This window comes from Pristiophorus japonicus, chromosome 6 (assembly GCF_044704955.1).
Source record: "Pristiophorus japonicus isolate sPriJap1 chromosome 6, sPriJap1.hap1, whole genome shotgun sequence".
NCBI classification, from domain to species: domain Eukaryota; kingdom Metazoa; phylum Chordata; class Chondrichthyes; family Pristiophoridae; genus Pristiophorus; species Pristiophorus japonicus.
Window position 1 is genome coordinate 245,147,527 of NC_091982.1, and position 14,840 is coordinate 245,162,366.

At 50.1% G+C, this 14,840-nt stretch overlaps 1 protein-coding gene across 4 annotated transcripts in view; it reads right to left on the reverse strand.

Moving 5' to 3' along the window:
• Positions 1-14,840, reverse strand: part of pcyt1aa (phosphate cytidylyltransferase 1A, choline a) — a 58,075-nt gene that overhangs the window by 25,685 nt on the left and 17,550 nt on the right. For 3 of the 4 annotated variants that reach the window (XM_070883775.1, XM_070883776.1, XM_070883777.1), the window contains exons 2-5: positions 13,463-13,588; positions 9,676-9,775; positions 8,419-8,535; positions 2,738-2,889 (exon numbers count right to left, since the gene is read on the reverse strand). In XM_070883775.1, coding sequence (XP_070739876.1) covers positions 2,738-2,889; positions 8,419-8,535; positions 9,676-9,775; positions 13,463-13,588 — 495 coding nt within the window. The remainder of the gene's footprint in view (positions 1-2,737; positions 2,890-8,418; positions 8,536-9,675; positions 9,776-13,462; positions 13,589-14,840) is intronic. The other variant, XM_070883779.1, reaches the window with a different exon arrangement.

Genomic DNA, 14,840 nt, shown 5'->3' on the forward strand with positions numbered 1-14,840 from the left:
GACTCAATCATGGCTTTCAAAAGGGAGCTGGATAAATAACTGAAGGAAAAAAAAATGCACGGCTACAGGGAAAGGGCAGGAGAGTGGGACTAGCTGAAGTGCTCTTGCAGAGAGCCGGCACGGGCACAACGGGCTGAATGGCCTCCTTCTGTGTTGGAACCGTTCTATGATTCTAGACGGCAGTTAAGAGTCACATATAGGCCAGACCGGGTAAGGACGTCAGATTTCCTTCCCTAAAGGACATTAGTGAACCAGATGGGTTTTTACGACATCTGGTAGTTTCTATGGCCCCAAGTTTCCACATGATTTGCTCCTGATTTTTAGGAGCAACTGGTGTAGAACGGAGTATCTTAGAAATCGGAATTCTCGTCATTTAGTTTGCTCCAGTTCTAGTCAGTTAGAACAGTTTCACTTTGGAACAGAATTTTTTTTTCAAAAGGGGGCGTGTCCGGCCACTTACGCCTGATTTCAAAGTTTCGTGAGTGAAAACTTACTCCAAACTAACTTCGAATGGAGTAAGTGAAGATTTTTGTATGCTCGAAAAAACCTTGTCTACACTTTAGAAAATCAAGCGTAGGTTACAAATCAGGCATAGGGAATGGTGGGGGGGTTGTTTAAAGGGAAGTTTACAAACATTAAACACTTCAGTTTTACAAATAAAGAGCCGTCATCAATAATAAATGATAAATACATCAATAAATCAACCAATAAATCAATCCAAAAAAAATTAATAAGAAATAATTTTTTTTTTAAATCAATAAATAAAACATTTTCTACTTACCGACTGCAGCACCGGGAGCCCTCCAACAGCGTGCTGGGATGCCTCCCTCAGTGTGTCTCTGTCAGTGTCTCTATCTCTCTGTCTGTCTGTGTGTCTCTCATTCTCTGTCTGACAGTGTCTGTGTTTCTGACAGCGAGGGGAGGGGGAGGAGGGGGGTAGAGGGAGAGAGGGGGGGAGCAGAGGGAGGGATGGGAGAGAAATGGGGGAGAAGGGGGAGGGATGGGGGAGAAGGGGGAGGGATGGGGGAGAAGGGGGAGGGATGGGGGAGAAGGGGGAGGGATGGGGGAGAAGGGGGAGGGATGGGGAGAAGGGGGAGGGATGGGGAGAAGGGGATAAAGGGGAGAAGGGGATAAAGGGGATAAGGGGGAGAAAGGAGATGGGGGGGAGAAGGAGATTGGGGGGGGGAGAAGGAGATTGGGGGGGGGAGAAGGAGATTGGGGGGGGGAGAAGGAGATTGGGGGGGGGAGAAGGAGATTGGGGGGGGGGAGAAGGAGATTGGGGGGGGGGAGAAGGAGATTGGGGGGGGGGGGAGAAGGAGATTGGGGGGGGGGAGAAGGAGATTGGGGGGGGGGAGAAGGAGATTGGGGGGGGGGAGAAGGAGATTGGGGGGGGGAGAAGGAGATTGGGGGGGGTGGGGAGAAGGAGATTGGGGGGGGGGGAGGAGATTGGGGGGGGGGAGAAGGAGATTGGGGGGGGGGGGAGAAGGAGATTGGGGGGGGGGAGAAGGAGATTGGGGGGTGGGGAGAAGGAGATTGGGGGGGGGAGAAGGAGATTGGGGGGGGGGGAGAAGGAGATTGGGGGGGGGGAGAAGGAGATTGGGGGGGGGGGGAGAAGGAGATTGGGGGGGGGGAGAAGGAGATTGGGGGGGGGGAGAAGGAGATTGGGGGGGGGGTAGAAGGAGATTGGGGGGGGGGTGGGGAGGAGATTGGGGGAGGGAGGCTGAATGAGCCGGGCCCGAGACTTCGGGCAGGGCCCGTCCCCAGCACCAGATTTACAGGTAGGTGCTGTTGGGTCGGGTCGGGGGGGTGGTGGGAGGGAGGTCGGTTCGTTCGGGTCGGGGGGGAGGGAGGGAGGGAGAGGGAGGTCAGGTCGGGGGGAGGGAGGTCAGGTCGGATCCAGTCCGGAGGCGGTGGGGGGGAGCGGGTGTCGGGTCTGGTCCGGTCCGGGGGCAGGGGGGGAGCGGGTGTCGGGTCCGGTCCGGGCGGGGGAGGGGGGGGCGGAGCAGGGGAGCAGGTGTCGGGTCCGGTCCGGGGGCGGGGGGGTGGGAAGCTGGAGTCGAGTCGGGTCGGGAGGAAGCAGGTGCTGGCCGTGGGAGGAGCCTTATTCACGCAGCCCCAGTGACGCCATTGGGCCAGGGCTAGGGGCTGCGTGCTTCGGGCCCCTCCCACACAGTTTCGGGCGCCTGGAGCTACTGCACTTGCGTGCCCACTGTAGCGCGCATGTGCAGAGGTCCCGGCACTGTTTTCAGCGCAGGGACCTGGCTCCGCCCCCTACAGCTCCTGCTGCGCTGCGCCGAGGGCCAGAGGACCTGCAGGGAGGTGGAGAATACGGAGGGTTTTTTTAGGCGCACTTTGTGGCGCGAAAAACGGGCGTCCAGGTCGGGACTGCGCCGTTCTAGGCGCGGCTCGAAACTTGGGCCCTATGTCACCATTACTGATACTAGTTCAGATTTATTTAATTAACTGAAATTAAATTCCCCAGCTGCCCTGGTGGGATTTGAACTCATGTCTCTGGATCACCCAGCCAGTAACATAACCACTATGCCACCTGTATCTTCCAAACAGTTTTGCAGTGCAGGCCACACCCTCCGGTTCTATTGTTCTGGAGAAGGTGAGACAGCTCGTCATGGTCGGCATTATCTATTCACCCTGACAAAATGTTGCTGGACTCCCTCTTAAAGCCAGTACATGCCTCCGAAGGCAGCCAGCAATACATATTTTTAATCAAAGAACTTACCCTGTGCATTTCCAGGAACTCGGGCGACAGTGACCAGGGTGCATTTCGTACCACCTCATCCACATAGCGGCAATGCCTGATTGCATCGTATCGCTCGGCCTCGTTCATCACCGTGAAGCCTTTGAACTGGTGCGTCAGATCGTCGTTGCACACTGCAAGGTCAAGAGAAGCATGCAAGCGTTGAGTAAATTATGTACTGCAAGAACTTAGTCCCGTCATTCCAATTCACCCGAACCCCATCCCGAAAACTGCGTCACCTGTTCATCCTTATTATCAATTCCCTCCATGGCCTCGCCCCTCCCTATCTCTATAATCTCCTCCAGTCCTACAACCCCGAGATGTCTGCGCTCCTCTAATTCTGCCCTCTTTGAGCATCCCTGATTATAATCGCTCAACCATTGGTGGCCGTGCCTTCTGTTGCCTGGGCCCTAAGCTCTGGAACTCCCTCCCTAAACCTCTCCGTCTCTCTACCTCTCTTTTCCCCTTCGAGACACTCCTTAAAACCTACCTCTTTGACCAAGCTGCGCTAATTTCTATTTATGCAGCTAAGTGCCAATTTTTTAAAATCTCAATACTCCTGTGAAGCGTCTTGGGACTTTTCACTACGTTAAAGGCGCTATATAAATACAAGTTGTGTTGTTGCTGTAAGGTGCACTGTGGCACTGGACTGGAAACAGAGAGGTCACAAGTTCAAATCCCACCATGGCATTAAATTCAATAAATGTTTGGGTTGGCACCACAAGGAATGACTGAGTTCAAGCATCACTCCAAAGACTTGAGCCCATAATTCAGGCTAACTCCTTTTTAATCCAGGGTGGCCTCCGCCTTTTAAGCTTCCTAGTATGGGTGGCCTTACTGAGAGCGAGTCTAGTTGTATTATGGTGTTTAAGGTCATGGGGGCACCCAAAGCCCCTTCACCCAGTCATGTTGCAATCAAGAAGGGCTTTAAGTTTCCAGCAAAGTCTTTGAAGCACACAGTAAAAATGGGATCAAGAATCATTGGGATGTGTTTGTGGAGCCAGCCAGAGGGACGAGCGCCATTTCTTCAATTCCTCACCTCCACGCTGGAGTTTCCCCCCTCCACCCCCTCGATTATCTCAAATCTGGGTCCTTTGGTCACTGACCTTCCTGCCAGTGGGAACAGTTTCTCCTTATTTACTCTATCATAATTCTAAACTCCTCAGTTAAATCTCCCCTTAACCTTCTCTGTTTGAAAGAGAACAATCCCAACTTCTCCAGTCCCTCCACATAATTGAAATAGATGTTGAAGCGGAGATTAAAACAGACACTGGCAGATTAATCCTCAGATACTGATCATAAATTCCCTGGTTGGCCTGCAACATTTCCTGCACATTTTATCGACACAGTGACTGCGGGAGTTAAAAAAACTAACATCACGTGCTAAACGATCTGAAATAAAAGCAGGAAACAGGAGAAACTTGAAGCATCCGAGCAAAAAAAACAGCATTTTCATTGCGTTTCACAACCTCAGGACGGCCCAAAGCGCTTCACATCCAATGTAGTCACTGTTGTAATGTAGGAAACGCGGCAGGCAATCTGCGCACAGCAAGCTCCCACAATCAGCAAGATGATAATGACCATATACTTTGTTTTATTTTTAGTGATGTTGATTGAGGGATAAATATTGGCTAGGACACCGAGGATAACTCCCCTGCTCTTCTTCGAAATAGTGGCCGGGGGATCTTTTATGAGAGCTGAAAGGGCCTCGGTTTAACGTCTCATCTGAAAGACGGCACCTCCGACAGTGCAGCTTTTCCTCAGTACTGCCACTCCGACAATGCAGCACTCCCTCAGTACTACCCTTCCCACAGTGCAGTGCTATCTCAGTACTGCCCTTCCGATAATGCAGCGCTCCCTCAGTACTGCCCCTCCGACAGTGCGGTGCTCCCTCAGTACTGCCCCTCCGACAGTGCAGCACTCCCTCAGTACTGTCCCTCCGACAGTGCAGCGCTCCCTCAGTACTGACCCTCCGACAGTGCGGCGCTCCCTCAGTATTGCCCCTCCGACAGTGCAGCGCTCCCTCAGTACTACCCTTCCCACAGTGCAGTGCTATCTCAGTACTGCCCTTCCGATAATGCAGCGCTCCCTCAGTACTGCCCCTCCGACAGTGTGGTGCTCCCTCAGTACTGACCCTCCGACAGTGTGGCGCTCCCTCAGTACTGACCCTCCGACAGTGCGGCGCTCCCTCAGTACTGACCCTCCGACAGTGCGGCGCTCCCTCAGTACTGCCCCTCCGACAGTGCAGCACTCCCTCAGTACTGCCCCTCCGACAGTGCAGCGCTCCCTCAGTACTGCCCCTCCGACAGTGCGGCGCTCCCTCAGTACTGCCCCTCCGACAGTGAGGCGCTCCCTCAGTACTGCCCCTCCGACAGTGAGGCGCTCCCTCAGTACTGCCCCTCCGACAGTGAGGCGCTCCCTCAGTACTGCACTGGGAGTGTGCGCAAGTCTCTGGAGTGAGACTTGAATCCACAACCTGCTGACTCGGAGGCAAGAGAACTGCCCACTGAGCCACGGCTGACTTGGAAAACAGGAGTTAAATGTTTCCATTTTCCTTTCCTCCAATCTGCAGCTGGAAAGCACGACGAAGCAGCGTTTGTTTTATTTATATTGCTTTATGTGTGGCAAGGGTTGAAGCTCAGAATGTAATCGTGGACCAAAGCCAGCGGGTGTTCAGGCCGATAGTGAGCGGGTCTCCACTCATCTCGAGTGAGAAATAAGGAGAATGAAAAGACAAAAACTTGTGTTCATACAACGCCTTTTATCGCCTCAGGATGTCCCAAGACGCTTCACAGTCAATGATTCACCTCTGAAGTGCAGTCACTTATATTTTGCCAAACATGGCAGCCAAATTGTGCATAGCAAGATCCCCGGTACAGCAAATGACAAGTTAATTTATTTTTGATGGCGTTGATGGTGGGAGGAATATGGGCTCAGAAAACTCCCTGGCGCTTCCTCCAATAGTAGCGGAGATCTTTTAGATTCACCTGAGCAGCCAGAGGAAGCCTCGATTTTAATGTACCGTCTCAAAGCCAGCATCTCTAACAGTGCAGTAGTTCCTCAGTTCTGCCCCTCCGACAGCATTTCCTCAGTTCAGCCCCTCCGACCGTGCGGCACTCCCTCAGTACTGTCCCTATGACAGTGCGGCGCTACCACAGTACTGCCCCTCCGACAGGATCGGTCCAAGTCAGCATGGATTTATGAAAGGGAAATCATGCTTGACAAATCTTCTAGAATTTTTTGATGATGTAACTAGTAGAGTGGACAAGGGAGAACCAGTGGATGTGGTGTATTTGGACTTTCAAAAGGCTTTTGACAATGTCCCACTCAAGAAATTAGTGTGCAAAATCAAAGCACTTGGGGTATTGGGGATAATGTATTGATGTGGATAGAGAACTAGTTGGCAGACAGGAAGCAAAGAGTAGGAATAAACGGGTCCTTTTCAGAATGGCAGGCAGTGACTAGTGGGGATCACAAGGCTCAGTGCTGGGACCCCAACTATTTACAATATACATTAATGATTTAGACGAAGGAATTGAATGTAATATCTCCAAGTTTGCAGATGATACTAAGCTGGGTGGCAGTGTGAGTTGTGAGGAGGATGCTAAGAGGCTGCAGGGTGACTTGGACAGGTTAGGTGAGTGGGCAAATGCATGGCAGATGCAGTATAATGTAGATAAATGTGAGGTTATCCACTTTGGTGGCAAAAACAGGAAGGCAGAATATTATCTGAATGGTGACAGATTAGGAAAAGTGGAGGCGCAACGAGACCTGGGTGTCATGGTACACCAGTCATTGAAAGTTAGCATGCAGGTACAGCAGGCAGTGAAGAAGGCAAATGGCATGTTGGCCTTCATAGCGAGAGGATTTGCGTATAGCAGTAGGGAGGCCTTACTGCAGTTGTTCAGAGCCTTGGTGAGGCCACACCTTGAGTATTGTGCACAGTTTTGGTCTCCTAATCTAAGGAAGGACATTCTTGCTATTGAGGGAGTGCAGCGAAGGATCACCAGACTGATTCCCGGGATGGCAGGACTGACATATGAAGAAAGACTGGATCAACTCGGCTTATATTCACTGGAATTTAGAAGAATGAGAGGGGATCTCATACAAACATATGAAATTCTGACGGGATTGGACAGGTTAGATGCAGGAAGAATGTTCCCGATGTTGGGGAAGTCCAGAACCAGGGGTCACAGACTAAGGATAAGGGGTAAGCCATTTAGGATCGAGATGAGGACAAACTTCTTCACTCAGAGAATTGTGAACCTGTGGAATTCTCTACCACAGAAAGTTGTTGAGGCCAGTTCGTTAGATATATTCAAAAGGGAGTTAGATGTGGCCCTTACTGCTAAAGGGATCAAGGGGTATGGAGAGAAAGCAGGAATGGGGTACTAAAGTTGCATGATCAGCCATGATCATATTGAATGGTGGTGCAGGCTCGAAGGGCCGAATGGCCTATTCCTGCACCTATTTTCTGTTTCTATGACAGTGCAGCGCTCCCTCAGTATTGCCCCTCCGACAGTGCAGCACTCCCTCAGTATTGCCCCTCCGACAGTGCAGCACTCCCTCAGTATTGCCCCTCCGACAGTGCAGCACTCCCTTACTAGTGCCCGACAGTGCAGAGCTCCCTCAATACCGCCCCTCTGATAGTGCAGCATTCCCTCAGTATTGCCCCTCCGACAGTGCGGCTCTCCCTCAGTACCACCCCTCCGACAGCGCGGTGCTCTCTCAGTACCACCCCTCCGACAGTGCGGCGCTCCCTCAATACTGCCCCTCCGACAGTGCAGAGCTCCCTTAGTAACCATCATCATCATCATCATAGACAGTCCCTCGAAAAGAGGATAATTTGCTTCCACGCCAAAAAAAAAGGATGAGTTTCATAGGTGTTTTGAAAGAAGAACCCGAACTATATCCTCAAGGGTGCAAGATGCCTGTGTGTGCATTTTTTTAAACATGTGTAGCCGTTGCACACCAGCCACCACACGGGCTTGACAGAGCTAGGTCTTGGTCCAGTGGTTAGGATTACCCAAGACAACTGGAGACCAGCTCTGCTGCACGGACCCAGTGCACACACATATCGCAGTGTGGGCTGGCCCGTGCTGCCCCTGGGCCCCTGAACTCACGCTTCCCCTGGGCCCGGATCACATCCCTCCAGTCTCTCGCCACTCCTTCGCCCTGACCTCGCCGCTCCTACTGTATCTGCCCACACTCCAATCACTGACCTGGACCTTGCTGACCTCACTCTTCGCTGCCATCGCTCTCCTGCACCAGCCCGCGCTGTATCTTGTAGTGGCCTCCACAATGCTCCCTGGGTCGCTGGCCGCTCCTTTCATGGGCCCGACCTGGCGCTGATGGTCTCTCGCAGGTCGGGGCCTCCACTCTGCCTGGCCGCCGCTCGCCGCTCCTTTTATGGCCCCAACCTGCCGATGATTGTCTCTCGCAGGTCAGAGCCTCCAACGCTGCACTCCACTCAGTAACCACACTGGAAGTGTCAGCCTGGTTATGTGCTCAAGTCTTTGAGGTGGGACATCAACCCACAACCTTCTGACTCAAGAGGGAAGATTGCTCCCAACCAAATCAAGTGAGCATTTAATGGGCCAATCGGTAAGCAGTGGTAATAAGACAACAAATATTCCTAGCCTCAGTTACACCTCCTTCCTTACCTCCCACTATTAGATGCGTGTTTGGGAAAAGGCTCTTGGCTTGCATCAGCGCCCGCGCGTGTCCAGAGTGAAAGAGATCGAAGATTCCATCGGCATAAACTCGAACCGGGCGATCCACTGAAAGTAGAAGAAATATTTTCACTTGTACGGTGCGTCCTCAAAACAACTGTGTGTTTTTTAAAAAATTCATTCCCAGCACAGGCACGATGGGCCGAATGGCCTCCTTTTGTGTTGTATCATTCGATGATTCTCAGGGTGTGGGTGTCGCTGGCAAGGCCGGCATTTATTGCCCATCCCTAATTGCTGTTGAGAAGGTGGTGGGCGGTGAGCCGCCTTCTTGAACCGCTGCAGTCCAGGTGGTGAAGGTACTCAGTCCCTCGAGCCAGTTCCACCAGTCAACTAGATCATGGCTGATCTGTATCTTAACTCCATCTGCCCGCCTTGGTTCTATAACCCTGAATACCCGCGCCCAACAAAACATCTAGTAGCTCAGTTCTGAAATGCTCAATTGACCCCCAGCCTCAACAGCTTTTTCGGGGAGGAGAGCTCCAGATTTTCACTGCCCTTTGTGTGAAGGTAGACTCCCCCCCCCACCAGAGGAAAGAGTTTTTCTGCGTCTACCCTATCAAACGCTTTAATCATCTTGCGCACCTCAATTAGATCACCCATTAATTGTCTATACACGAACAGACGAACAATGATGGACAGGTAAAGACCATCTGGCCCATTGAGCCTGTCCCACACAATTGCGACACCGTGTGCATCACAACATCTGCACTCCAGCCCATCCCCGAAACCGTGAGATCTCCTGGGAGAGGAAAAAAAAAGATAATAAACCCAGGCCAATTTGGGGGAAAAAATCTGGGAAATTCCTCTCCGACCCATCCAATCGAAATTAGTCCAGGAGATCACGCTGGCCTTGAATTCCCTGCAGAACCTCCCTTCTGCCACAGCCAATTCGAAGATTCAAGGGAATACAAAAAGAAAGACTACAAGCCTAGTCGATGCAACCTGTCCTCGTGATTTAAGGCTTGTCGTCCAGGTATCACTCTGGTGAATCTGCACTGCGCCCTCTCCAAGGCCAACATATCCCTCCGAAGGTGCGGTGCCCAGAACTGAACACAGTGGTCCAGATGCGGTCTCACCAGAGCGTAATAATTAGATCCAGCCCCCCCCCATAATTTTCTGTAAAGTAGGTTGTGGAAGACAGAGAGCTGGCGGTAAGCTACGCACAGCACCAGCAGTTTCGATACTCACAGGGCGTCCCAATCCTTGCTTCTTCCAACGTCACGCGCTCATATGGCTTGTCGCACCTCACTCCGTTCTCGTCCGCAAAGGGGGCCGGCTGCGAGAGAGACTGCAACAGAAACGGCGCAGAGAGAGAGAAAGAGAGAACCCAGTCACAGGCAGGAATCTGTTGCAGGGGTCAAGATTGATTAAGTGGTCAACGGAAGCCCTGGGGTACTGCCAGAAAAAAGTGATTCTATTTCTTGGATCCGTCTATTTCCAGCCTTTGTAAAACTGCCGCACGTGGGTTTGAAATCAAGCCGTGTGGGGTGGGGTGGGAGGGAAGAGAGCAGAAAATTACGGGAAGTCACATGACATCGTCCCCTTCCCCGAGCAATGGCGGTTTTGATCAGAAGCAGGACATGTTCGGAGGAGCCAAATGTTACATGGAACATAAGAATTAGGAGCAGGAGTCAGCAATACAGCTCCTTGAGTCTACTCCACCATTCAATGAGATGGCTGATCTTCGACCTCAACTCCACTTTCCCGCCCAATTCACATATAAGCCTCAATTCCCCCCTAGAGTTCAAAAATCTCTCTCAGCCTTGAATATATTCAACGACTCAGCCTTTTGGAGTAGAGAATCCCAAAGATTCATAGACCTCTGAGTGAAGAAATTCCTCCTCATTTCAGTCCTCAATGGCCGACCTCTTATCCTGAGACTATGCCCCTCAGATCTAGACTCTCTAGCCAGGGGAAACAACCGCTCCACATCTACCCTGTCAATCCTCTTCAGAATCTTATATGTTTCAATGAGATCACATTGCACTGTTCTGAACTCGAGTATAGGCCCAATCTGCTCAATCTCTCCTCATAAGACAATCCCCTCGTCCCAGGAATCACTCTAGTGAATCTTTGTTGCACTGTCTCCAAGGCAAGATATCCTTCCTCAGATAAATACACACATGGAAGGCAAAAGACGAAGGCTGCTGAGGGCAGGGTGACCTGTGGTGTTGGGGGCTGAGCAAATGTACAGTTAACAGATATCGGTTACTGTATTCCTAAGGTGTGTACTTGTTGTCACAATCTGTGAGTTCTGCACATTTTATGCTATAAAGGATTATATATCGGGCTGTAAGAGAAATCAATGCAATCACTGGTAAGCTTTCCTACTCGTATTTATCTCTGTTGCTCTATATGTCAAGGGGACCTGAATACAAAGGGGAGGAGGTGCAGATGATGCTTCAATTGTAGAGCTCTGGCGAGGGCCCACCCAGTTCAGTTCTGAGCACCGCACCTCAGGGAGGGTATATTGGCCCTAGAGAAGGAGCAGCGCAGATTCACCTAGAATGACATCGGGGCTAAAAGGGTTACATTATGAGGACAGGTTGCAGAGACTTGATTTGCATTCACTTGAAGTTAGAAGATTAAGGGGTGATCTAATCAAGGTTTTTAAAATCAGAAAGGGATGTGACAGGGTAGATTGAGAGAAACTATACCCTCTGGTGGGGGGAGTCCAGAACATGGGGGCATAACCTTAAAATTAGAGCCAGGCCGTTCAGGGGTGATGTCAGGAAGCACTTCTTCACACAAAGGGCAGTGGCAATCTGGAAAATTCTCCCCCAAAAGGCTGTGAATGCTGGGGGTCAATTGGAGCTTTCGAGACGGAGATGGATAGATTTTTGAGGGATATAGAGCAAAGGCGGGTAAATGGAATTGATTTCACTGAATGGCGGGACAGGCTCAAGGGGGTGAATGGCCTCCTCCTGTTCCTCTGTGCTTACGTCTAGATTTCAGTCAATCACATGGTTTGCCCAACTAATCCACAAAGCATTAAAGTTGACGACAAACAGATTGGTGATCTGGCCCCTTAAGAGTGTGATCTGCACCACCGCAACACGTCACATTGTAGCAAGGGGTCAAATTTATCAATTGTACAAAGAACCACATTGGGAGGCGAGGAAAGTGCCTCCACACAGTGGGTGGTCAGTGTGGAATTCTCTAACGCAAACCCTTGCTGAAGCAGAGCCCATAAATTCTTTTAAAAGGTTTATAGTTTCCTGAAAAAGAAGAATATAGGGATTAGATTGATTGGGTTGGGGGAGGTCCTCGTCTGGAGAAAAACTAGTGTGAACTAGATGGGCTGAATGGCCTGTGTTGGTGTCAGAACATTATATAATCCTGTACAAATAGATAAGAAATGATATGAATACGGAACTGTAATATATGTACCTGTGCATATGCCCATAGGTTTGTATTGTGAGTGGCTTTGCCAGTCACGTGATGTTCACAAGACTCAATAAACTCTCAGTCAGTTGGGTCTGAGTCATCCACGATGAGGTATGCAGTTGTGAGCCTAGTGAATGAACTGGTAATGTGTACTGTGATTGTTAAACCTTTGTTAATAAACCAACTAGTTCTTAATAAAAATTCATAGTATTGCATTGCTAAGCAAAGAACCCATGAAGCAAATACATTACAGGAACACTTTGCTTCGTGCCGTGAAACCAGTACACAGTAGTCACTGAAACTCAAGCCTGAACCTAATGTCAATACACAAAGTAAGAACAATTAGAGATGTGTTTTAACACTGGTTGCATTGTCCAGAACTGCTTTCCTCTTATCTCAGATGTCTCACAATACGTCAGCCACTTATGTGCTAAGTGAAGACATCTTTTTGTTCTCTGCTTTCCCTCCTCTCCTGAAGGCACTGCGCACTGGGCTATCAATGCATAGGCGCTCGCTGACCAGTGTCAGCCATGGTTCAGTGGGCAGCACTCTTGCCTCTGAGTCAAAGGCCGTGGGTTCAAGTCCCAGGGACTTAGGATGGAATTTTCCGAGGCGGTAGCGGGCGCGATCGGTGGCGGGTCGGGTGTGAAAGTTATTTTTGATAGCGGGTCGGGAAACCACTGTTATCCCGCTCCCACGCACCTTTTCAACATTTGCAAATGACACCAAATTGGGTGGCATAGTTAATACTGAGGAAGAATGTAACCAAGTATAAGATGATGTTAATAAACTTGCAGAATGGCCATGTAATTGGCAAATTAATTTCAATATATGCTAGTGTGAGATGGTACGTTTTAGTAGGAAGAATAGGAAGCCACATACTGCTTAGGAGTCTAAATGGTGTAGAAGAGCAAAGGGACCTGGGGGTACAGATGCACAAATGACCAGTGATGCAGGTTAATAAGGCCATTAAAAAGGCAAACCAAGAATTGGAGTTCATTTTTAGAGGGATATAATTGAAAAGCAGAGACATTATTTTAAACTTGTATAGAACGTTGGTTAAAACACATTTGGGGTACTGTGTACAATTCTGGTCTCCATATTATAGAAAGGATATCGAGGCACTGGTGAAGGCGCAAAAAAGGATGTACAACGATGATACCAGAACTGACAGGATATGGCTATCAGAAAAGACTGAGCAGGCCGGGGCTCTTTTCTCTGGAAAAAAGACTGAGGGGTGACCTGATAGAGGTCTTTAAAATTATGAAGGAGTTTGCTAGGGTAAATATTTCCACTTTTGGGGGAGACCAGAACTAGAGGCCAAAAATATAAGACAGTCACTAATAAATCCAACAGGGAATTCAGGAGAAACTTCTTTACCTAGAGAGTGGTGAGAATGTGGAACTCGCTACCACAGGGAGTGGTTGAGGTATTCCACTGCTATTAGTATTTCACTGCTATATGCCTGTGAAATGAATCCCACCATCCCTTATGAAGGTGAGCCCCACGACCCTATAGGATAACAAGCAGGCTGGTCACACCAGTTGGTGCTGTATCGGCCTCAGTGGGTGATGTTCCCCACACTTACTGGTCGTGGGATTTTCAGTGGGCTGGCATCTTCATCGCCAGTGGTGCCATTGGGTCCTGCTCCTTCCTTCCGTCTCTTTCTGGAGATTGATTTGGCAGATATCTGCGCCTCCATCTCATCGGGTACCTGCAGTGATTCAAAAAATAAAAAGGAAAATAAACCAAGTGTAGTTCTGTGACGGAATTCTGAACTGCAAAAGCCGTACCCACACCATACTTAAAATGACTGGGAAATATATCGGCCGTTCCTTCATCGTTGCTGGGTCAAAATCCAGCAGGATTCACTGGACAGCAGCCTGGTCAAATCACAGATCTGGTCAATATCTGCCCCTTCCAGAGGTTGGAAATAAAAAGTAATAGACAAGGCCGCAAGAGGCAAGGCATCTGCAACCATTTTCAGCCAGCAGTGCCGAGTGGATGATCCACCTCGGCCTCCTCCTGAGGTCCCCACCACCACAGAAGCCGGTCTTCAGCCACGTCGATTCACTCCACATGACATCAAGAAACAGCTGAGTGTACTGGATACAGCAAAGGCCGTGGGCCCCGACAACATCCTGGCTTTAGTGCTGAAGACTTGTGCTCCAGAAATAGCCGCGCCTCCAGCCAAGCTGTTCCAGTACAGTTACAACACTGGCATCTACCCGACAATGTGGAAAACTGCCCAGGTATGTCCTGTCCACAAAAAGCAGGACAAATCCAATCTGGCCAATCACCGCCCCATCAGTCTATTCTCAATTATCAGCAAAGTCATGGGAGCTGTCGTCAATAGTGCTATTAAGCGGCACATAACTCACTAATAACCTGCTCATCGAAGCCCAGTTTGGGTTCTGCAAGTACCACTCGGCTCCAGACCTTGTCACAGCTTTGGTCCAAACATGGACAAAGAGCTGAATTCCAGAGGTGAGGTGAGAATGACGGTCCTTGAAATCAAGGCAGCATTTGACCAAGTGTGGTATCAAGGAGCCCTAGTAAAACTGAAGTCAATGGGGATCAGGGGGAAAACTCTCCGCTGGCTGGAGGCATACCGAGCACAAAGGACGATGGTTGTGGTGGTTGGAGGTCAATCATCACAGCCCCAGGACATTGCTGCAGGAGATCCTCAGGGCAGTGTCCTAGGCCCAACCATCTTCAGCTGCTTCATCAATGACGTTCCCGCCATCAAAAGGTTAGAAGTGGGGATATTCACTGATAATTGCAATGTTCAGTGCCATTTGCAACACCTGAGGATAATGGTGCAGTCCATGCCTGCATGCAGCAAGACCTGGACGACATTCAAGCTTGGGCTGATAAGTGGCAAGTAACATTCGCGCTACACAAGTGCCAGGCAATGACTATCTCCAACAAGCGAGCACCGAACCACCTCCCCTTGACATTCAACG